The following is a 25,035-nucleotide window of genomic DNA, read 5'->3' as shown; positions in this document are numbered from 1 at the left end:
GAAGACACAGAATTTAATTAAGTTAGCTTTACTAGAGTGGTGTGTCAGTACAGTTACGCTTTGATAGATATCAAATGAATTGTTCTGCTGCTCACAATTGCTTAGAAAGCAAACAACAAAAACATTCTCAGCATTTGACAGTGAATCATCATTGTATGTAATTCAGGGATACAAGTTTATAATCTATTTAAATTGAAAAGTCAGTATCCTCTAGAACCTTCCAAAAAGGGATCGACAGAAATACACTTTTTTCAGTTAGTCAGGCAAGAATAGTTGCTGCCAATCAAACCATTTTCACTGCTTTTAGTGGTGGAGAAAGACTGACTGCCCAACCATATACACACTTAAAGTAGACACAGTGCTCCAGACAAAGCTCGCCTCCACAGAAGTGCTTTTAAACACTGAATCTGCCCTGAAAGCACTGGACAATTATTAATAAGATAACCAGGGAAGAACAAACTGCCATTTCTACTTGAACATAGACTCTTCATGAAGAACACTTTGTACACCAGGTCCAGCATGGAAAACTGTTCATTCAGTCTCAGTGTCATCCGCTTCTTTATGAGATAACCAATATGCACCAGAGTCAGGCGGTTTCCTGTCGTACAGAGTCCATGCGTGCTAGCTGTGTTAGCTGTCATACCAGTCCAGGAAGAGGAGAGAAAAAGAGCACATGACCAGGAAGAACAGGATCCACACCCGGAAGCCAGCGTTGTTTTTGATGGCCTTGCGACAGAAGTAAACAAAAGGACATTTTACCGATCCAATTTGTTAACATCAACCAAAAAAAACCCATTTCATATAGCATGAATAGCACGTGCAGACTAGATGTGCTGGTTGTTTCCATTTAGTGAGAGTTACCTCTCGTATATCCTCATTGCCTTCTTTGACGTTTTCTGTAGCACCCACAACCAGCTGATGAATACTGCCTATCTCTGTTTCCTGTCACGGAAAGTGGGATGAAAAATGAGTTTATGTACAACTTCTCCTCAGAACCTACAATGTGACCAAGTGAATGAGATAGAGGGAACTTGGCTCACTTGTTGCAGGACTTTCTCAGCAAAGATCTCCTGCAGTCGTGAGATCTCCACCACCTTCCCCTCGATTTGCCTGTCGCACACAAAAGGAATGCGTGAAGTATCCCATGAAAATAGTTTGCCTAGCATCTTTAAACGCTTACAGATGGCATTAGTATTAAAAGGGGCAGGTCTGGGGTTTGGCACTTTTCACCTCAGGAGCATTTTGTTCCATCTGGAACAAACATGTCAGTGATTTTCTCTGGCTACCAAGGTAACTATTTCATCTGCGAGCGCCTATGTCCTTGGGTTATTTTAATCCTGTGTGAATCGACATCTGGTATTTCACATAATTGTTGTCTTGCTCACCTGGCATTTCAATCACTAGGGGGATGTAATTTAGTGGGAGGGGAAGTGACATTGAGTAACAGATTCACACAAGAGTGTCTCTGGATATTACCACAGTTTCCTGGTAAATATTTTTACCATTCACATCACTGATTCACAATACTGATGTGCGAGCAGAATGAAATCACGGACTTTCCCTAGTCAGAACAGACTTAATAAAAAGGGAAATTAACGTGTACTGAGCGGGACACACCTCACTTCATCCACGAGGCTGTTCATCTCACTCACCAACCTCTGGTTCTCCTGCTCAAACTAGAGAGATTTAGATGTCAGACATTCATTCAGAGCTAGAAGTTAGAATATGCTGCAATATCTGAACCCTCTTTCTAGAAAAAAGGTTAACATAATTAAGATTAACATAATCATGTACTTTTGTGAGAATATACTTGACTGAGTTTTTTTGTAATGACAAATAATTCAAAAGTCCAAATGAGTCTGTTATTTGGCCTGTACAAAGAATTTCTCACTAAAAACCTCAGTAAAACAATGAATATGTTTTATGGAGTCCCTGTGCATTTAGACATCGGCTAAAGTAAAGCTGTACATTCATGAGACACACACAAATCTACATAATCGGTGTAACATGAATACTAAATAATGATGTCTGAGGTTCCACACCATCTGGATCTCCTCAGGAGAGAGCTCGTCCTCCACTCGGGCCTCCTCCCACAGGTTGACAGGGTTGTCCAGGACCTCTGACACACTATTCTCTACAGGAAAGAAAACAGACAACTTGTCTTGCTCATCTGAATCACTCCTTTAGTTGCCAAATCTCTTTAGATGATTATATAGATGGGATACCCTTTGTCACTTTGCATTTCACCACAGTGGACATAAGAGCAGTCTGGTTTTGAAAAACTGAAACAGTGAGTGAGTAAAGATGTAGTATAAATTGTAGGAGCGGAGTGATTATCCATAATTAACATTAACATAATGACATTACTCGCCTCACACCTCAGCTGTGCCAGTCTCAGTGGTGCTTGATGTAAGTGGTTTGTCCGGTGGAGAAGAGAGTGAAGATTCTCCAGAACAGAAATATTATTGTTGTCTCAGAGGTTCATTGGCAAAGTGACAATATACAGTAGGACTAATATGCTGCCAAAGGCAAATGATGAGCCTTTTTATGCTGACTGTGTTTGTTGAGATACTTAAAAGTCCAGTTACTATGTTTTCTACACACATAAGGAGACTTGTTTTTTTTTAGTTCGAAACACAGTGACAGTATTAACATATGTTGTGTACAAGTGTGTGCAATCTTTTTCTGAAAAGGAGTGCAAAAAAAGTCAATTACTGTGTACTCCATTATAATTTAATATGTAATAAAAAGATTGAGGAAGTAGTGTCTTTAAGCAGTTGTCATAGTTCACATAATTATCCCGTTAAAGCGATTTTGACAATGAAGACAATTTGCTTTTTGACTCACTACTATCAAACTTTACCAAAACGTTTTCATAATTAACCTGTAACACATTATAATGGCATTAAAAATTAAATTTTCAATAAAAAAATGCAATGCTACTTCTGCCAGTAAAGTTGGAATGAACTTGACGATGCAGCTGTTGCCTCGTATGAGCCAGTGTTTTTGGATGAAGATATCTATGTGGACTGTGATGATGGCGATGTAGAGAGGACTGGGGACTTTTCTCTCAATGAACTTTGAACTGTAAAGTGCACCCTACGTATTTACGATTCCCTACACCTGAGGGTTTGGACTGCATAAACCTGTAGAATTACAAGTTAATGGTTGTCATTTACTCAAAGTACCCACAATGAATCATCAGGCATAATGGTGCTGCGTGCGCTATGGCACGGCACCTTTCAAAGTAGAGGCTAGAGATGAAACACAAAGTTTGCTCCTGCTGCCTTCAGATGGCTGCAGAAATGTAAATAATGTGGAATGGATGATGGGGCAGTGATAATATATAGGTAGTATTCACCCATTTATCTTTAATGCTGTGCAGACTGCTTTATTGGCATTCTTGCTATAATCCCTTTATAATCCCTAAAATTGTATTTTTGAGCAAACGTATTTCTTTTATATCTGCATAAATCTCTATCACTAGTCCCATACTTTCTTGATCTGCACAGAATGCAAGGAAAAGTGCCCTTCACATGGTGCAGAAATAGCTACATACACAAAAATACCAGACCAGCAAACAAGTCACGGTCAGTAGAACATGAACATATAGTAGCAGGGTTGTTTGTACCAGCCTTTGTGCCGCCACAGAAATAGAGTCCAGTGTCTGAGGGGACTCACTAACTTACCAGAGCTTTCCTCCTTGACAGTCTTCTCCTCCGTGGGCTCCTCCGTGGGATCCACCTCTGGTGCTTTCTCCACCCGAATGTGGTGCTCTGGTGCCAGTCTTGATCTGAAACCACAAAGCACAGTGTCATGTGAATCAAGAGTTTTAAAAGTTGCTACCTTCCTAAAATCATGATAAGCAATAATAGATTAGATCGAGGAACGCATGGAAGCGGATACTTGCTAATAACTCACAGCCTCTTCTTGTCCACCATTCTCTTGACCCTGATTGCTCTCTGCTCAGAGTACAGCTTGCATACCCCTTAAAAAGAATCAAGATACACATGATATTAACATGCAGTCCTGTTAGCTAAAATATTGGTTCAGTGACTTCAGGTTTGCGGAGTGAGTACAGCAGCTCATGTTGAAACCAATACAAACACTACTCCCTGAACCAGTAAATGTCCAAAACATAAACAAATGGATCCCTAGTCCATAGAGGACAAGGTATATGATATGTGCTGTCTGAACTGTAATCAGTTCCATGAACTCACCTCTTAGATACATTTCAATGAGGTCCAGCACTGCCCGTCTGTGCTCCTTTATCTGGGCTGATGTCACCTGTTTCTCCGCTATGGTGATAACACATTCATTTTTTAAAGACAAACTCACAGATTTTGGTGAAGTGCCAAAAAGTATAGACAAATCCAATTTCCTCTCAGCTTCCTGTTGATGTTTTGAAAGTCAACACAGTTCAGAGTTAAAAATAAATAAAATCTCTACTGTTTCGTGTTGCTGCATGATGCAAGACAAAACTAGCTTCACCTGAAAGTGTATTTTACATTTGCAATAATATTTGTTAAATAGACTTTATTCACTGTGAATGCTGGCTGTTGGAGCCTAATGCTAAACTGAATTGCTAAACTTCATGCAAGCTCTCATTTCAGCCTCTCTCTTATACAAGCAGTAGATGCTTCTGTCTCTTTAAGCCCCCCACCGATTGGCCGAGATCCTGAAGCATGATGATTATGCTGCTCAGTAGTACAGATAGACTAAGCATAGGAGTTGCCAGTTGTTATTGAGTTACAGAAAATATAAGAAGCCTAATAAGTCTCCTTTAGTGTGTGTGTGTGTGTGTGTGTGTGTGCACGTGCACTGTTATGCATACATGTGTACTGTGGGACAGAGACAGGTGGACAATAAGACTGAGACGGACTGCGAGACAGGTGGACAATAAGACTGTGAGACTGACTGTGAGACAGGTGGACTAAAAGACTGTGAGACAGAGACACAGGTGGACAGTGAGACAGAGACACAGGTGGACTAAAAGACTGTGAGACAGACTGTGAGACAGAGACACAGGTGTACTAAAGGACTGTGAGACAGACTGTGAGACAGGTGGACTAAAAGACTGTGAGACAGAGACACAGATGGAGAGTGAGATGGACTGTGAGACAGAGACACAGGTGGACTAAAAGACTGTGAGACAGACTGTGAGACAGAGACACAGGTGTACTAAAGGACTGTGAGACAGACTGTGAGACAGGTGGACTAAAAGACTGTGAGACAGAGACACAGATGGAGAGTGAGATGGACTGTGAGACAGAGACACAGGTGGACTAAAAGACTGTGAGACAGACTGTGAGACAGAGACACAGGTGTACTAAAGGACTGTGAGACAGACTGTGAGACAGGTGGACTAAAAGACTGTGAGACAGAGACACAGATGGAGAGTGAGATGGACTGTGAGACAGAGACACAGGTGGACTAAAAGACTGTGAGACAGACTGTGAGACAGAGACACAGGTGTACTAAAGGACTGTGAGACAGACTGTGAGACAGGTGGACTAAAAGACTGTGAGACAGAGACACAGATGGAGAGTGAGATGGACTGTGAGACAGAGACACAGGTGGACTAAAAGACTGTGAGACAGACTGTGAGACAGAGACACAGGTGTACTAAAGGACTGTGAGACAGACTGTGAGACAGGTGGACTAAAAGACTGTGAGACAGAGACACAGGTGGAGAGTGAGATGGACTGTGAGACAGAGACACTGGTGTACTAAAAGACTGTGAGACAGGTGGACTATAAGACTGTGACACTGTGAGACACAGAGACCCAACTGTTTCCAATGAAGAGAACAGTGTGTGTTTGTGTGTGTGTGTGTTAGTTGTAGTACCAGGTATTAGTAGTAGTAGTAGTAGTAGTAGTAGTAATTAGTGCATTAGTAGTGGTTGTAGTAGCACATGCAGTACTAGGGATGCAGTACACTTAACTTCATTCAAGAAATAGCTTAAAGTCTATCCACCAATCAGAACACAGGACCAAGTATGTGTGTGTGTGTGTGTGAGAGAGAGAGAATGTGTGTGTGTGTGTGAGAGAGAGAGAATGTGTGTGTGTGTGTGTGAGAGAGAGAGAATGTGTGTGTGTGTGTGAGAGAGAGAGAATGTGTGTGTGTGTGTGAATCTCCCTTTGATCTCTCTCTGCTTATTAACATCACCTGGGCAACCAGCTATCCTATATAGACAGATAGGAAACTCTCTCTGAGACTTTGCCTCAAACAAACCTCCTCAGAGACTAAACTATAGGTCGTATCAACGAAATGAGTTGACCGGGAGCGGCAGAAGGCATTTGTGAACAATATAATCTATTTTTTGTTTGGATTTTTGAAAAAAGTGACCACTTTGGGGAGTTGAAACCCTGGTACGTTCTGCTCTGGTCAAGAAAATTTGAGGAGAACTTACAATGGCAGCCAATGGAGATTTTTCTGTCACTCTTGTCCTTTGGAAGGACACAGAGACAAATCTATCTAAGAGAAAAATCAAAAAGATTTTGCGAGCCTGCTACACTGTAGTGATGATGTCACCCACTCTAACTCACGCAATACACACCCATTTTAACTCAGAAAAGAGCTCAAAAAAGCATAAAACTTTGACCGTGAACAAACCATAAAACATATCAAAAAGCTGAATACATCATTAATAGATTAACTTCTTGTGACCAATTTACAGTTTAAATCAAGTCTGTAGCTGAAAGTATGCTGTACTGGTGAGCTTTCAAAGTGGAGTACGTATGAGGAGGATTTTGACAGTCACTCCATTCACTTACAATGGGAGAATTTTCCTGGAAAACCTTGAATAATTTGGAAAGTATTCAAGGTATTAATGACAAAAGTAATAGCACCCCATTCCTCATTGAGCTGGACAACTTGGAGTTTGAACGGAGTTTCTACTTCAAAAGCTGTGGGACTAGTTAGCGCACGAAAAAATGTGACGGAAGAATTATAATAAAGGTTAGCAACAACATAGGATGCGAATGCTTGCAGCATTCACATCCAATTAGCTCACGTGGTGCACAGAAAAACGCGTACACACCTTCATTGCGTAGCTGCTTGATGGCCTCAGAGCAGGTCCTCATGAAGATCTGAGCATCCTGGTCAATCTGGTCGCGTTCATTGTCCGTCATACGGGTAACATCTGATGAGATGAGACTGTAAAACAAACAAGAACAATCATAGGCCGTGTATCAAAAGTTGAACATGTGATTGATAGCCAAACAAAGACTCTTTGTTAAAACTTTACAGATTTATTAGTGTCCTACATATTGACATGCCTTCCTCCTCCCTAAAATTCATTGTTCCCTTCCACCCCTCTCTGGATTCCCTATATATTCCCTATTCGGCATTATGTGGAGCAGAAAACTATCCCACCATGCAATAGGTCTCCAGATCTTACAAGGAGGCAAGTCAAAGTTTCCAATTCACCTGAGACCTTGTTTTATTACCATGAGAGGAAATTTACAAAAACAGGAGGAGAACATGAAAACCACAAACATATAATGATCCGTTTCAGCTCTGATTTTGAAAGGCTTATTGAGTAGGCATGACCTCACATAGCAAGCAATATTCCTGACTGGCTGACCACATTTGGGGATTGTATTCACACTCTCCTGGTAAACCAGTGTCACACTTATTTGTAGACAAGTGATCCGCAAACACAGATTTGACACATAAATGTTGAGCGTTTTTGTTCACGTCTTGAAACAGAGTAGACTCTGTTTCTTGTAGACTCTGTTTCTTAGCAAAAAAGAGTGCATCAGTAGATATTGCAATATGCAAATCAGCTAAACCGTAGTGTCAAACAAATGCGAAACATTCTTCAAATACAATATGACCTACATGCGCAGACAAGTCATTTTGCATTTGTTCAAATTCTGGTTTTCAGATACAAGTCAATGATTTCTCTTTGTGGATCATGAAGAGTTTGTGGATTTCAAATTTATTTGTACATCATGTTTTGTGTTTACAAATTGCAACTTACTGTCTGTGCATTTACAAAGGTACTGACATCAATTTACCCCCATACCAAGGGCTGGTAATTCTAGTGATTCTTTTCTATTATTTGGTTAGATTGGATTAGCTTGATTGGTTTAATCAAACACATTCTTGCAAAAAGAACCAGTATTAATGTATACCTTGAAATGAATATATAATAAAACTAGAGCTAAAACGATTAGTCAACTGACAGAAAATGCAACAATTTAGATAATTAATCAGCTGGTAAAGTCTTTCTTCAAACAGAAATGCCAAACATTTTTGGGCTCTGGGGGAATAGTGACAAAACGAGAAAATAATCGACAGATTAACTGCTGCAGCCTCTAAATAAAACAAACCAATAAAGAACAAAGATGCAATGATAGTTACAAGTAACTAGTCATCCTTTACTGTACTTATGGTGACCTACATAAGGTTCATTTAATATACAGTCATAACATATTATATTCTATCAGAGAGAAAGGGCACCATCAATCAGGCTTTACTTTAACCTTAGCCATACTGGAAATGATGACCAGCTACACTAATTCTATAAACATTTAAAGTGAATTCAGTATAGTCCATAGTCCATTATTACTCTGTCAGGCAAAGTGAGGAGGAAAAAGGAAGCTGATAAGAAAATTGGAAGACAGGAATGGCTAATGACCAGGCTGAAGGTAGACGAGACTTGCACACATTTGGATTTTCCCCACCACTAAATACTGCTGAACTCCACCCACTGACATCTCGAATGTTTAGTTAATGTGTTCTGTCGATGCTTTATCAACAAACCTAACAAAACATGGGGCAACTCCCCACACCCACACCTACAAAAGACAGAGGCGGCCTTGAAGGGAGGAAGGCCTGGATTAGTCCCAGGGCGTGATTAGTTCTTCACTTGGTTGCAACTCAATTATTCCAGACAATTAGACTGGAGCCCGCCACTGCAGACCACCCTTCTCGCTGCTGACCTTGTGCCAGCAGACAGCCCCTGCAGCACACACATATACACTGGAGACATATTTGACGGTACCTTCAAGTAGCCCTGACTGCTGACCTGCTCTAATTTTAGTCAGAAACAAAGTGCTCATCTCTTCTCTGGCCTTACCTGCAGCCTTGGAGGGATTTTTACTGCTGCTGTTGTTGATTGTGGTGGATTACCGCGACTGTTTGGAGAAGCTTACCTTCCAGCGCTCACATAATCTTTCCTGTGTTGTAGCAGAAAGTCTTTGAGCTTGGTGATGTTCGTGATCTGCCAAGATAAAGTGAGAAGAAGCATTACTCAACTTCATTACCTTCATGCCAATGAGTCTCTTTAAATGCTATGGCTCCTTCAAACATGTTAACCATGTCAACACGGCTTTGTACCAGGAAACTATTTTCTCCCGACTATATTTAGACAGAGCCAGAGTAAACGTATAAGTTTGTATTTATTGGATGTGACAGGCAACCAATGTCCGTCCATCTCTGTGAATATTTGCTTTTGACAATTCATCAAGTTTGGGACATACAAAAATCAAACCTGCAATTTCCTCGTCTCTCATAAATAAAACCATGAGCGGCTGCATAGAGAGCACTGACAGAGCGATCTCTAATAAGCTTTAAATTCACGATCTGTTACTATTTATCACAGAGAAAATGTCCAAGTGTATGTGTGCACAGGGAAACCAGAGGAAACTTGGTTCAATCCAATATTTGCTCCTGTAATTCGGTCAAATATTAAAAAAGGCCAAATTGCTTCCCTGTCCACAGAGCTCCGCTGGCAGGATACAAGTGAGTGTGAATACACACACACAGCAGGCTCTGTTAGAGCCAGAAGAAGACAGAACTCAGACAAGCTAAGGATTGAAAAATGACACAATGAGTTTGACTGTGACAGCGACCCCAGAGTGTGGGAGATTATTTTGAAAGCACGACGGCGCTGTCTTCAGCCTTCAGCTTTTTTACTCTAACAACCGCAATTATCAAATTGCCTTGGCTGTGAGGGGTAACCTGGCACCAGCCGTCTAATAATGTCTCTAAACATTCATTCTTAGAGTCACGGTGACCTGAAGCAGTGTTTTATTTGAGCTGACGTTTGAAAAATGACGAGTTTTTCAGTGCAGAGAGAAGGTGTCAAGATAAACAGAGCGGGGAAATTTGTTAGAAACCTAGAACTCTTTCTATGGTTTAGAAGGTAATTTGGTGACGTATGACACTGCTGTGGGGCACTAACTCAGGCATGGTCTGTTAAGGCAAGCCGACCCTTGTAATAATACAATTATTTGAGGTCAAGAGTTAATTGTTGTTCAGAGCGGTTGAGCTTAGAAGGGAGTTCAGGGGAGAAGAGAACTTTTATTAAGGTTCAAAGTCTTTCAAAACACTGTCTGTTTTGTAGTGTCTCAGTGAATGAGGAAACTTAGAAGTGAGCTCCTGTGAGATTGGTAGGATTTTTTAAAACTACAGCCATAAAGCCTCCACTGAATAAACCACTTTTTCCAATGTCCTGACTCCTGGGTGATCCTGTTAGTTGGAAAGAATGGGCTTTGGGAATAGGAAAGAATCTTTTTTTAAACAAAGTTAGTAATGATGTTTTCGTGAGCAATTAAATGATGCGTTCAGCCGTTCCAATATGCATCTTACAGTAGAGACAAATAACAAATTTGTTTCAGGCTTTTTGATCCAAAATTATTTTTTTGGAGTATTAATTGTTGTTTATTGCTGCATTTTATTTTGTGCCATACGTCACCTCCTAGATGAAATGTGGCCTAGAGCTGATTAATCAATTTGTCAACTTACTGATAATGAATTGGAAAAAAATAAAATAAAAAGCCTCACTGGAGCTGGCTCCAGCTCCTCAAAATTAAATATTTTCTGCGTTTCTTTGTCTTATACGATCGTAAACTAAACATTTTTGGTGTTTGGACTATTCGTCGGTGAAAAAAAACTTGGCTTGTGATGGCCATTTCTTTTGCTTTTTTGTGACATTCTATAAAACAATAATTCAAATGAGAAAATAATCTGTAGATTAATATATAATGAAAACAACCTTTAATTTAAGAACTAATATCATCTTGTAAAACTTTATTTGTCTGTATCTTCTTCCCAAATTTTGTCCAGGCCTTCGAGTGCTAAAGATGTGGCATGAGTTAAGCGATTATCATGGTGTGATCATATTAAGCCTTTGACTCTTTTCAACGCTAGTTTTACTTCCAGTAAAACTAGCTCTGATGGTAAAATAGCTATGGAGCACATTTGAGTTTTGAATCATTCTTAGTTTTCGAGACCATCCTTGGTCTGCCACAAAGTGGAAAATGTAACCTCTTACATAGCATGACTAATTTATCTTTACTTTCACTTTAAACTATATTTTCTGCTTGCAATTAGCACTTGGCTCCAGCCTTTTATGTATGTACAAAATTTATTTGCCTGCAGAACTCTGTCCGTGGTACTGCACCTTTTTGACCACCAGGTGGTGCTAAATCCGCAGAATTGGAACATGCCGACAACAGAGGAGTGGGAGGTTTGTGTGTGCGTGTGTGCGTGTGCGTGTGCGTGTGCGTGTGCGTGTGCGTGTGTGTGTGTGTGTGTGTGTTGTCGGGGTGCCCGGGAGTGTCAAGAGTGCTGCTCTGGGGGTTGAGCTGTCTCCTGTGTGTATACATTGGAGCTCAGATTCCCAGCACAACCTCAAGGGTTTGCAGGGGGTCAGAGGGATCAATTGCTCTTGTAACTTAAGACCCTAAAGAGCAAGTAATTCCTCAACAATGAGGGAGGGGGGTGGCCTTGTGCATGTGGCTTACCGCATATGTGTGTACGTAGCTATATACGAGTGCGTGTGCATGAACACGTGCATCCTGCCATAGGTGTGTGTGAGGCACAGCTTGCAGTGCAGGCAGAAGGAGACAGTCTGCCGGGCTACATCTAATCTCGTCATCATCAAAGACCCCCACTTTACCTCCTCACTTTCTCCTTCCCCCTGCTCCCCTCCAGCCTCGATTGAGCCCAAACAAACCATCAGGGGGGATTATTATGAGGAAGAAAAGAGAAAAGGCTTAGCTAGCAAATTTCTGAAGAGCTTTGGATGGATCTTTGTTTTGTTATAACCAGGTAACTGACAGAATTTGATGATGACTGCCCTGCTTTGTCTTTAAGTCTTTTTGTTTAAGTCCCTGTGTATCCTGACCAAGGGCTATCCATACTGACGCCATGCTATTTTGTGTTTAGGTATGTGGGGCTGATACAGAGAGGATGCTTCAGTGGAGAAGACTCTGCCGCATGTTGATTTTATTATCATGTTTATGTCTGACTCTCTAATGGGTTCAGTTTTGTCTTCTTAAGTCTATTCGCAGTTAGGGCACTTTAGTCAGTTCAATAAACAAACAAAAAGTACCATGAAAGAAAACTTTTAAGAGTGTTTATAAACCGGGCCTTCAACCTTTTTTGTTATGTGCTAAAGTTGTATTACTGTGTTTTGATTATCGAGATTCAAAGCCGTAGTAAGCAGCGCTTGTTTACACTCTTGGTGTTTGTTCATATTTAATCATGCAGGTCAGATCATGCATGGATACAAAATGTCCCCGCTGAAAAAAACAAAAACAAACACTGAGGCACATCAGTGGAGACATCGTATGTTGTGACAAGAGTCTAAAGCTGAGACAACAACATAACTGCCATTGTCATGTAAGACTGTGTCACATCTCTATATCTTCTCCCATTTACAATAAATTTAAGAATCATCTTTGTCAATCACAATCCCTAACAGTCCTGCTGCCGGAGGTCGATCAGGTCGACTGTGACATCATACAGCTCTTGTAGTCCTTTTGTGGGGAAAAAAAAAGTTAAATACAAAATTCAACGTAAATTACACCTCTGCATTTTGAAGCAGCGAAGTAATGTTTGAACAACCAAACAATCAAAAAAAAGGAAACAAATTTATTAGGACGCCACACTACAGAAAATAAATGAATATAAACATGCATGTGTGACACAATCTGATAGACAAAGCAGTTTTTAAGAAAAGCTAGATTTGATGTACTGCGCAGTATGTTTCTGATTCCTGCTATGTATTTCTGAGTCTTTCCAGTCACGTTTTCTGAAGTCTGTTAGTCAGGCAAATTAAAAGACCCCCTCCTTGTTCTAAACTCTGTGTTTCCCTCTAAATTGTGTTGAGTCAGATTCACCAGAATGCTGGTTTAATACCGAAATATAGTAACTGGCTTTCGCTGAAAGCGCTGCTCATATCATATCTTGCTTTCTCATTTAAAGTGTAAAATACAAAATTGCACACTAGAATTTACACTGGGAAGGTGCTTCCAGATGCGCTGCCAGCGTATTATCATCCACCTTGTTTTTGAGGTTTTTGGTCAAGTAATTTGAACTGTACGTGCATGCAAGTGAGTGGGTTGTTTCAGATCAGCAGTTTCAGATTTATTTGAACTACTTTGAACATAGCAAACATTAAAAATGACTACACATTAGCTTTATATATGCAAATTAATAAATATGGATATTGTAGTCATGATGGCAATATGGAAAGTGTCAATTGTGGAAAATTGTCAGATTTGTCATTTTCCCCTTACCATTTACAATAAAACACAATTCATGATAATGGACATAACAACGGATGGTAGAGATAAGGTCTTATTTGAAAGAAACTTTAATAAAAAATCTTGGGTGCCGCAAAATCCAATACATCTGCACAGAGGCCATTAAAGGGGGAAAAAAGTGTAAGCAGTGTGTTCGCCTGGAAACAACAGACATTTCAGCTGTGTGGACGACAAATTTGAGCAATACTTTAAGACTCGGGCCTCATTAAAAACATGGAAGAAGGACGTATAGAGTATAGACGTATCTGAGGCAGCAACCAGAGTGACTCAGCCTGAAATTGAAAACAACCGTTTTCTGTTGACCTTTGCCTTAAACAGTGCCTTTCATCTACTAAAGATAAATTGTGACCACAACATGTTTACTGTTAGCTCAATAACATAATCTGCTTTAGTTTCACCTGATGAAGTAAAAATCAATGTGAAATGACAACACATAATTAATAGCCCATGTCTTACACTTGCATCTTAATCTAGAACAAAAAGAACACAAGTCTCTTTTGGAGTGGTCTCTGAGTAGAGGTGCACACATCTGTTGTAGCTTTGTGGTTCAGACTCTCTGTATGGAGTGTCGGGGTCAAGTATGCAGCCTGCTGTCACCTGCATTGGTAGTATTTAAATCATTGTAAATCACAATAACTAAGATTGTCTAATGACAAAGCCTGACAATGTTCTTCAAAAAGCATCCGCTGCTGCTGCTTTACTCTTGCGTGTAGTTCAAATGTTTAAATTGAGCCTCGTCTATTGAGTTTAACATGACTTTTGTTCCGCTTAAACTATTTAGTCTGCAGAGTATCTGGTGTCCATCTTATGATTTGGGGTTTGACACACATCTGTAAATCTGCGTTTGACCACTTTTTCCTCTTTTATTTTCATTTTCATGAATCGTGCAGAAACATTTTGTTGCACGCAGTGAAACAAAATCAAGATTGTGCTCTGGCCTGACAGCAGATGGTTCAAAATTCAATTTGCCTGGCTTTCATGGCAAAACAGCGCAGAGATTAGGGCAAATGGTAAAGAGAGCATTTAGCAGCATGTTCATCTCAGGGTGATCCCAGCAAATCACTTCCCCATGGCTGAAGTACCGCAGAGTATACTCCTGACTTTGACAGCTGTATGCGAGCATGTTTTTTCTTAAACTGTGTGCCAATATAGTTTGTGACTTGATGACTATAAAGAAGAGGAAATATTTTTAAGTGTGTGGGGGGTTGGAAAGATTATTATACTTTTACCCTTGTGTATTGTGTAGATGGAAAATGTCCATACAATTCGAAATATAATGAGGCTTCAATCAGATTTACGTTGTCTCATGAGACAATATCATATCAAAGTTGAGATTTAGCCTTTTATTTACTTTATAAATGATCATTTCTTGCTCTCAGAAATCATTACAACAAGAAATCTCATTACAGCAGGAGCACTAACGAACAAGCGGTGAGTTTCCCTACCAGTCAGTTAGAACTGAAGAAGTCTCTTGGATGAGGGACAAAACATCTTCTAATATCTTCAACCAAGTCCAGTTGCCCTTGATTTTAACCTTCCTTGGATTACTCTCAGAAATTTACCCGTGTAAGGCTATTATAATATAAATAGATACATTTTAGCTACAGGACGTAGGCTTTGTGCGTCTTCCATAAATGCTTTAACTTTTTACTGACTAACTAACTTTTATTTTAAGAAGAGGCCTGGGAAAATATTCAAGCCAAATTGCAGATTTGCACTTTATTCCCTAAATGGTTGACATTAATGACAACTCATAAATGTCATTGCTGTGTCCATCTGCAGCGGCGGCTGTACACCATCTGCGCAACATGACGCAAAAGATCTGCCAGTTTCGTCTCAATGACAACACTAAGAGGGCTATAAAAATGATCCTACAAACCATTTCAATGTTTTGTCTCCATCTTTGACATTTGTCCATTACTGATTTAACATATCCCAGCGTATTGCATTTGGGAAAATATTTCACTTTGATGTTCATAATCAGACATTAAATGGGCCCATATAGTCCAGAGTATCTGCAAAACATAACTTTGATGAAATTCCAAATGTTTAAAAAACAGTTTGGACTTGGAAACTTGATCATCACTAACAAAAACATAAGTAAATCAGATTCAAAATGAAATGTTTTGAGAATATATGTGCATACTATTTCAATGTGAAGGTTGTCATAGGGAAGAGCCCCCCTCTTCTAACAGCACAACATACTTTTAAGTGCTGGATGATGGCCACACTTTTCAGGGTTTCTAAGAAAACACTGTGAGAAGGAGCCAATTTTGGAATACCAATACTAAAGGCACAGTGGGGAGCCAAGCACTTTTTTCTACACACAATTTACCAATTTTGAAGTGACCTCCTCCGTTTAAACTCGAGAAGGGCAGCGTGCTGCGGAGAGAGACGAGGTGAGCGGTGAAATGGAGATCATAGTGCCCTAAACCGACCCCTATGAGGTAAAAGATTCCCCCGACCAAACCCCACCCTGTAAACACTGGCCCTCTTATTAGTCAATCAAGTCTTTCTTGGCATTGCCTTGAAAGAAGCTACATTACCATTCTCACTGAGCTGCTTTTTTGAGTGGGAAAAAGCCTCACAGGACCACTGTGTATTTGTCAACTTTGATGTTTTCTTTCTATTTTGGTGAAGCTTCAGTGGGAACTTGAAGAGTTATGCATGTCTTGAAGGGCACCCACATCTGTTGTGCATTAGGTGCCGGCCGTCAACATTGTTACTGGGGACCTAATTTAATATTTTCTCTGTTTTGATCTTCCACCTTTAATCACTGGCTCTTGGGAGGATCGGCTTTCCCCGAGAAATTGTTCGAGAGCCGAAAGAAAATGTTATTGCAGCATGTTTATGGAATCATACATGTGAAGAGGGGACTTGCACAGAAAAAATGCTGCCTGTGTCGGGCTGTACAGAGAAGAATGGATAGTTGAGTTGTGGGTGAAAACCGCAACATAACTGTAAGCAGTCAGGACATTCCAAACTCACAATTTCAATTTCTACAAAAGCTGCTTCGCCGAGATGGTTTGAGATTATATCTGCATCGCGAGGGAGACAGCTGTAGGGGGGAGGAGAGCAGAGGGCAGGCACCACAGGATAGGTTTGGGTTTCTTTGAATCAGCACCACCGCTTTTATTAAACCACCATTTCTAATATCAATGTAACAGAACATAACAAAAACCTGGTTGTGCAGAGCTGCTGCGATGGGGCTCATGTTTGCCTCAGACTGATGGTTGGAGACATCAGGTACAACTTAAAGTCCTGACTCCCCCGAGGGAAACGTAAAGTGGTTCTTTAAGGTGCCTTTGAAGAGGTTTGTGTTCATGATATTCATGTCAGGCCAAGGACTTCTGGCTGCAGAAGCAACACTCCATGACATGGAGTGAAGCCTTTTAGTTGCCAATGATCCATATCCAATTGCCAACCATTGATGATGTTTCGGTACCTCAATGGGAGAATATAATTTCAGATGTTTTGTGAAAATTTACAAACTAATTAAACTTTTTTTCACCTATTTATTTAAGGCTGTGTGAAATTTCCTACAATTAAATCAAGATTATGACACAATAAGCTAAGTCTCTCAACAGAGGAACTGAAATCAAAATTCCCTCGCTGACAGTGTAATTACACCCTGTAGTTGAACATTTGTCTAAGACTCAGGTCAGGACAGTCTAAGAAAACTTGCCTTTTCAATCAAAATCAAGACTGCTCTTCACATTTTTTTCCACAGTGTAATGTTACGGCTTCGGCAGTCTAGATGATATTGGGCAATTTTCCGGGTCAGTTCAAAGCCCAGAATCCTGGCCCGTCAGTGTCGGGGCAGGAGTGGCACTCGGATCTGACAGTTGGCACAAAATCTTCTCGGCTCAAAACTGCTGAGCCTGGCCCGCTGGACCAATGTGATTTATTTTTCTCAAACAACTTCGCTTTTGTCTTCGCAGAGCAGTCATTTATTCTGAACTGCCCACATTGGGCAGGATTTTAAAATTCCTGTAGTCTGACCGAGGCTCAAGTAAAAATAATGACATTCTTTTGAGTTTACCTTCTTTATTTCTCTGTGTACAGTAGATGACATTTTGGAAGTGATTTATCTTCAGAAGTAGACTGACTTAAGTTGTCGCAATGTTTTTTACAATTTTTACTCCACATTTAGTGATGTATATTTGAAAAAAATCTATAAATATTTTGTAATTTCTCCATTGATGCCATTAAATGGATTAACTCATATCAAATAAACAGGAAGCAAAGTGTGTATGTATTGGCAATAATCAATGAACATACCTTAACGATAACATTGGTATTCCCAGAGGATCAATACTGGGCCATTTTCGTTCAGCTTGTATAGTAATGACCTGCTGCTATTCTGTCCATCCGTCAACATAAAAATGTATGCTGATGACACAGTTATTTTTGTACGTTAGGGTTGGGCCGATTAACATTGCCCCCCCAAATTCATGTTTAAAAAGGTAGCCAGTCCCATCAAAATCAACATGTATTTATGCATGCTATGCTCATTTCCCACATGGCACTGTTTTACAAGTTGGTCACAAGCAAGCACGACAGCTCTGAAGCCAACTGAGTCCCTTCACAAATAGACATTAAAAACAATTGACCAAAAGGCCAGTAGCCATAACCACTGCCTTTTAATACAAAAGTTTATTTAATTTGGAGGGCCCCTCTCCTGCTGAGTCAGTTCATAATGCAGAAGGAGAGCAGCAGCAGAGCAACAATGGCAACTACCAAAGGGGACTGTTTTGTACAATATAGACATGGCAACTTTGGGCTAATAGTCATCTCAGTCAGAGCCATTCACTACTGGAACAGTCTGTCTACCTATCGAATTAAGAGAGAGAACTAATTAACTAACGTTTAAACATAAACTTAAGATATGGCTTAAATGGGCTGTATGTAGTTTTTTCAATGAAATTATTTATTAATAAATCAAATTTTCACTGCCTTATTGTAAAAGGGCCCAAACCTCACCTACAAATGAAGCACACACCTGTTTACTCTGTTGCGTGCATCAGCCACTATTCTGTGCGCTCGTGAGGCACTCTCAGACTACAGTGACAACACCGCAGCTAACGACAAGCAGTCCAGTAGCACCACAAAACAACCAGCTCCCAGCACAACATAAACTCCACGTAAGGATAAAAACAACAATAAAGTTTTATGTGCTGAAGCCCATCAGGCCAAACGAGAATCATATGATGTCGAGTAAAAACACAGTGAACATCAGAAAGGCGGGAAAAACATGGAGAGAACCACGTTAGCTCACCTGCTAACGCCGAGCTAACGTTATCTGGTGCAAAGTTGTATCGCTTTCCACATTAGTACACCAACTAACACAATCCATATAACTATCCTGTGTACCACAGGTATTATGTCAAAGTGTTGATTTAGCCTGCAAGAAAGAATGTAACAGTAAAAAACAAATTTTGAGCAATTTGTTTACTAGCCTATAGAAAGAGGCTAACAGCAGAACATTTTTTTGTATACTATTTTATCACTAAATATTCTTTTGAGAAGTTTTGAACCGAAAAATCAACTGTGTAGAATTTGAAAATTGGCAGTTTTACAAAAGTTGATGGCAAATTGAAAACGTCTTCTTTCGGGTTTGAGAAGCCACACAATCACCCGAGGTGCCAGCCGGCCGGCCAGTCACGCCCATAGAGCCCTCTGGTCCCAGCTACTCAGACCACTGCAGCAGCAACGACAGAGGAAAAGCCACAACTGTAAGACAGTTTCATTGTTTGTACCGCTGTTATTTTGTCTTTACAATCTCAGTAACATTAATGGTTTAACATTTTAAAGTAAATCAAGAAACATCTGGCACGTGATGTAGCCTACAGAAAATTCATAAGCATTTTGGAAAAATAAACTACAGAAGTAGTATGAAAGGGGGCTGTTGATTTATTATTCTACATAGACATTACATTGTTAGTGTAGAGTTGTGGTTATAGTACTTGCTTTTATTTATATAGTTCCAAAGCAAAAATCTTTGTTAAAAAGTTAAGCGTTTTAAAGTAAAAACCTGCTTGGCAATAAATCAGATTGTGAGCTTATTGTTTTGGGTGATAAAGCCTGGCTGTTCTCTTGGAGTAGCCTCCCCATAGTTCTTTGCATTCTTGGTTTTGAGGTCTAACGGATGATTCTGGCTAAGAGAACGCTCTTTGTGCAATAGTAAACCAGTGAATTATGGGAGTATCCTACCCTGTCTTGTCTTCTTCCCTATTTTTCCCCTGGCGTAGATACTAGTATTGATTCTGAATAGTAAACTGTGTTCACTTAATGGTAACGTTAGCTAGTTAGGCTGTGTGTTGGACATCAGTAATTCCCTTGAAAGATATTTAATTAGTTAAATTATTTAATTAGGGTTAGGGGGAGACAAAAATAATTGTGACTAGTCGACTAATTGAATAAATAATTAACAGATTAGTCGAATACGAAAATAATCATTAGTTGCAGCCCTATTTTATATATGTCAGTTTCTTCTGTAATGTATTGTTTTGTACTGTGACATTAGGCATGACCTCAAGCACTAAAGCCTAGTTCACACTACACAATTTTTAGCCCAATTTACCCGTCGGAGAGCTCGGTGACCGCCAGGCTGTGATCGGGGGGTAAATCAGCGGTCGGTCTGCAGTCGTTATGTGTGAACTACACAAAGACGCATCAAAACGGCTCCCTGACATATCACTGGCACATCGCCGACGCCAGCCAGTTATCTAGCATGCCTAATATCTGGAGGAGTCGGCCAACTCAACATCCACATCCAGCCAATGAGAGCAGGCAGCTGACGGAACAGACCGCACTTGTACTTGTAGACCTTCTTTGGGTAATTCAGTTAATTTAGAGGTTCGCGTCATTTCCCGTGGGTTTTCTTGACAAAAGCGTGGTTTGGAGTCCAGCGTCGGGTGACACAGCTGCTGTCAGCTCGTGTTGTGTGCGACCCCCTGTCACCGATCAGTCACGTAGTGTGCTCATTAGCTATGTGTGAACTAAGATGGTTATCAATGTGCTTTGTTCCTAGTAAAAATAAGAACAATAAAAAGAATGAATAATTGCTGGGAATGCTATGCTCACATTTTGCAGGAATATTGCGGTAAAGCAGACATTCAACTAAGCAGGCTAGCAGGTGACAGAGCCAGAGGTCATTGCCTTGATTGATTGATATCTTTGTTTTGAAAATGTAAATGTCTGGGAGACAATTTAGTTTGAACGATACAGTAACATCAATGTCTCCATGCTTTGAGAGTGGGTCCAGACAGGGCCTACACAGACAAGCAGCACTGTATACAAAACTGTGTGAGACCACTTGTCTTTTGATTAGTCAGCAGCATAACTTGTGCCAAAGATGAATAAATATGTGCCAAAAGGCTAAGACCAAATGCCAAGATTTGTAATCACGAGCCATGTCCCATTTTTTGTTTGTTTCTTGTTTTAAATGATATAGCCATGCATTTGTCTTTTACTGCCATTTGATACAGTTTGAGGAAAAATAATTTCCTTTTTGAGTGTTGTAAATATTCGCAAGGAGGTCAATAGCGTAAGGTTAATATTTCTCCCATATAGTTGTGAAATTCTTTCTCAAACATAAAGATAATAGAAATCATATACTGCTGGCCTAAGGCCATAACAAGATGGATTTTGAGAGGATGCCTCTATCATCAGAACAACACAGGATTCAAGAATTAGCAGATTAAAATAAAATACAGATGACACTTTATCATTGCTCAACCTACACATACAGGAGTTATGAAGACGAATCCCATTAAAGTTGTCCAATATGATTATAGCTACCCTAACATTAAATACATTTCTCAGTTTCCAGTTATTTTCCATGCATTTTCTTACAAATCTTACAAATTGTTGCCTGGTTATTTCATCTACCAAAAGATTCTCATGTTATTATCATTATATAAAACAACATGTGGCTTGAGATAGAGTATTTTATCCATTTTACCCTCTCTTACCTCGCATTCAACTCATGTTGCATTTAACAAAGTTGTATAATACAATGCAAGAGAGGCCTTGCAAACTACGAACAGCTAGTTCAGATTGCGCTAAACTAAAGCATTAGCGTTTCAGTTTAGCAACACCAAACATAGCGGACATTTGACTTACTTGCTGTCCAGTAATAAGCAGTAGTAAGCAGTCCAGTAATTTAGCTGTCCTTACATGTCGACAGAGAGTCGATGCTAACCCAGTTAGCTAAAGTTAGCTCAAGGAGACACTCACCACTTCTTTCGCCTTCGGAGAGAAGCCACTCTTGGGTCTGCATTTCTTGAGAATTTCATCTTTGGTGGAGTCAAAGCATATTCCTATCGCCTTGTTCCTGGTTTTCACTGTCTTGACACTGGCTTTGAAAAGTAAAGTTCTGTCCATAGCCATGGCTGTGCAGAGCTGCGGCGCAGGCACCGCTGTAAACAAACTGACACGTCACCAAGTGAGGACGTCATTCTCTTGCGACGCTGTGAATTTTCCCTGAGACGGAGAAGAAAGCCTTACACTTTACCTTAAGGTTTGATCTGTATGTATTTACGGTTGCGGATACTGTACCTCATCGTATTTACATCCTGCGAGCGTCTGACCTGGTATCACGTTGCTCTTCGCCTTGATTGAGTTCCAGGTAGCGAAAATCTTAAAATTTCAAATAATCTCTTAAATATAATAACTTAAGTTGAAAAAGACTTAACTGGAAGGGCCATTCAGTTAGATGAACATGTTTATTATCATAGTTCAATTCTTCATTTCTGCACTGTATTCAAGTGCTATAAGGATTGTAATAAGGAACAAATGTACATACAGATAATCAGTCTGTGTCTCTCAGGAAAATACCCCTACAACTTGAAGGAATGTCCAGCAGGAAGCGAAAACCCAACTGGACGGACCAGGAGTGTCTTCTTCTTGCTCAATTAATGCAGGAGCGGAAAGACATAGTCCGAGGCAAGTGCAGCACTGGAGTTTCAATAGAGGATAAAAGACAAGCCTGGGAGGAAATAGCCCAAGCCATCAATACTGCCTTTCCACAGGTTCAGCGTACAGTTTCTGACTGTAACAAAAAGTGGGAAAATCTTCTGGCAAAGTCAAGGGAGGAGATCAAACGCCAGAGAAGACAAGCAAGTACAGGTGAGGACAATGTGCCATGAGTCCATATAATTAGGATGATTAAATCTACAAACTAAGACTGGTGAAATAAGCCGAGACCTTGATTGTGGGGATGACTGCAGGAAAATGAATTAAAATCCTAGAGTGAGATATAAGCAAATCCACATCATCACTGTTTGTGTTTTATTTATTGTATTTAATATTAATCAGTGCATGTTATGCTTTTTCGTTCGCAGACGGCCTGTCCCATGAACAATTCAGTACTGTGACTCAAGTAGTGATTTCTGTGATGAACCTCTCAGACATGCTGCAACAGGATAGAGACGACTCTTCAATTTCAGAGTTGGCGGAAACTCAACAAGACAGGTAATACATTTTTTATTTGTTGCCTTCTCTCATGTGTCTAGACTGCATCAAATCAGAACTTTATTCTGTGCAGTAGTTTCTTGGAAATATGTATCTGTAATTGGGGTCTGTTCACCTAAATAAACAATAAACAAAAACCAGACAGTATTTTCTCACTTAGTCACACTTAATGTCTTAATGATGAAAACTGCCCACAGTGAGGTCTGTGGATTATTTAGAATAACAGGAAAATTGTTTCCAGAAAGAGATGCCATCCATTTATAAAAATTTAACTAAAAATAATCTGTTCACCTGCACTGTACTGGGGTGGAATCTCAAAAGTATTTACGTGGATGGATACCAGTAGAAGCAAGTGAGAAAAATGTTATTTCTTTTCTAATTTGGATGAACAAACCCTTTTTCTGTTCAGGATGAAATGCAAATTCTTGTAATTCAATTCAGCCTTTCCCCCCCCAGCCGTGACGAAGACGGACATGACCACAACATAGATGAAAGATTCACAAACAAACATCCACTGAGAGAGCTCGAGCTTCCTACATATCCAAATCCATCCACTCCTCCAACACAACCAAATTTGGCCTCTTTTACTAATGTCCCTAAATCCCCCGCAGTGCAGTTTAGTACTCATTGTGCTGCTGGCTTCACTGCTTCTGCAGAGCGACTACGTACTCCCTGCTCTACGTCTCCACCCTCAGTACACTGCACAACTTTGCAAGAACGAATGGATTTGGAAATGGCTGTGCTGAGAAGACAAGAGGCAGTCCTCAAGCTTCAAGAGGAATATTACACACTAAAAATAAAGCTGATGAAAAAGCAAATGGAAGGGCCACATACAAACAACTGAAGTAGTTGTATATACATTGTATTGTATAAACATGATTTTGTGTTTAGCTGAAGTCGTCAGTGTTCTCTTTAAAATAAAATATCTCTGTTCATCTGTTTCTGTATCTCTGTTTAAGGCTATGGTCCAACAGCAGTTTTGTCTGCACCAGGCATCCAGGCACCCGTATGACAGTGAAAATGAAGGAATTCATCATGTTTGGTTCCTCACTTTACATTATTACCACTTCAGAGTCTCAGACTGATAAATTACTGCAATATAGTATAATAAAAACTGTAATGAACCAGATTTAATTTGTTTTCAAATACACCTTTATGATCATATCTAGGGTAAAATATAGGTTTTGTGTAAATCATTTATTGCTTTGAATACTGTTTTTGTTGACTGAAAACACTGATCCGATTTTGCGGATAGCTGATCATAGTTATTGAAATACAATGATGAGCGTATAGCTTATACTTAGTACAAAGAGAACAAATGGCACATTAACAAAAGTTCATATAACCTTGAAATATTTCCCCAGGTGAATGTCATGTGCCATATAACTGAGGAATTAAAACAATTAACTTCTTGAAATCACATGTTTTCTTTGTAGGAAGTATAGTTAAGTTAAGTCCAACTACAGTTTTACACTGTGAGAAATGTAGTTTTTTACTTACTTTTTAGTTTTTTTTACTGATTCATGCCATTTACTCCTAAGTGGGAATTTGGAAGCTGTAAATGTTTGACATATACCAATTTACATATTTATGAAAATTGAACTTGGTCAGGCCAGTGCAAGTAAAGCTAAAATAATGTCCTGTCTAGACAAATGTAGTAATTTGTGCGTAATATTTTTCATAAATCCGTTTATTTGTAAGTGACTGGGTTTGGCACCCAGATGTAAGCAGTGGGGCCCAGAGTGTTGAATAAAAGTCTGTTATTTGCTGTGTGGTTTGCTCATTTCCTTTGTTAGTGTTGTGCCAGACTGTGTTACAACTGAGTGCTGTGACTGTCTCTCCTTTTCTGCCTCCTCAGCATTAACTACTCGTCATTTCTTTTTTTTTTGACTGTGGAAAGAGAGCAGCTTTTCAAGGGCCAAGGTTATGGGCACAAAAAGGCATGACTGCCTTTATGTTACTTATGTGTTGATATGAGGAGTCTAACACTAAT

The 25,035-nt window shown here is 39.8% G+C and overlaps 2 protein-coding genes across 3 annotated transcripts; one reads left to right on the top strand and one right to left on the bottom strand.

Moving 5' to 3' along the window:
• Positions 1 to 12: 12 nt before the first annotated feature.
• stx18 (syntaxin 18) lies at positions 13 to 22,013 on the bottom strand. 2 transcript variants are annotated; one of them, XM_046028482.1, is made up of 11 exons: positions 21,807 to 22,013; positions 9,165 to 9,232; positions 7,043 to 7,158; positions 4,221 to 4,298; positions 3,922 to 3,988; positions 3,690 to 3,793; positions 2,043 to 2,134; positions 1,618 to 1,676; positions 1,041 to 1,110; positions 862 to 942; positions 13 to 726 (listed from the first exon to the last, which is right to left on the bottom strand). In XM_046028482.1, the coding sequence occupies exons 1-11, from the start codon at positions 21,957 to 21,959 to the stop codon at positions 631 to 633; spliced, it is 984 nt and encodes a 327-aa protein (XP_045884438.1). In that variant the 5' UTR covers positions 21,960 to 22,013; the 3' UTR covers positions 13 to 630. The 2 variants fall into 2 exon arrangements, with proteins under 2 accessions (XP_045884438.1, XP_045884440.1); XM_046028484.1 differs by lacking the exon at positions 21,807 to 22,013 and having other exon boundaries at positions 9,089 to 9,228.
• A 39-nt stretch (positions 22,014 to 22,052) lies between these two features.
• On the top strand, positions 22,053 to 24,810 carry LOC123956355 (myb/SANT-like DNA-binding domain-containing protein 4). The gene is made up of 4 exons (XM_046028485.1): positions 22,053 to 22,197; positions 22,399 to 22,697; positions 22,913 to 23,042; positions 23,499 to 24,810. The coding sequence occupies exons 2-4, from the start codon at positions 22,424 to 22,426 to the stop codon at positions 23,884 to 23,886; spliced, it is 792 nt and encodes a 263-aa protein (XP_045884441.1). The 5' UTR covers positions 22,053 to 22,197; positions 22,399 to 22,423; the 3' UTR covers positions 23,887 to 24,810.
• Positions 24,811 to 25,035: the final 225 nt, after the last annotated feature.

The sequence above is a fragment of the Micropterus dolomieu genome, linkage group LG18 (genome assembly GCF_021292245.1).
Source record: "Micropterus dolomieu isolate WLL.071019.BEF.003 ecotype Adirondacks linkage group LG18, ASM2129224v1, whole genome shotgun sequence".
NCBI classification, from domain to species: domain Eukaryota; kingdom Metazoa; phylum Chordata; class Actinopteri; order Centrarchiformes; family Centrarchidae; genus Micropterus; species Micropterus dolomieu.
The sequence above is the reverse complement of the archived record's forward strand: the minus strand, read 5'-3'. Positions and strand labels throughout refer to the sequence as shown.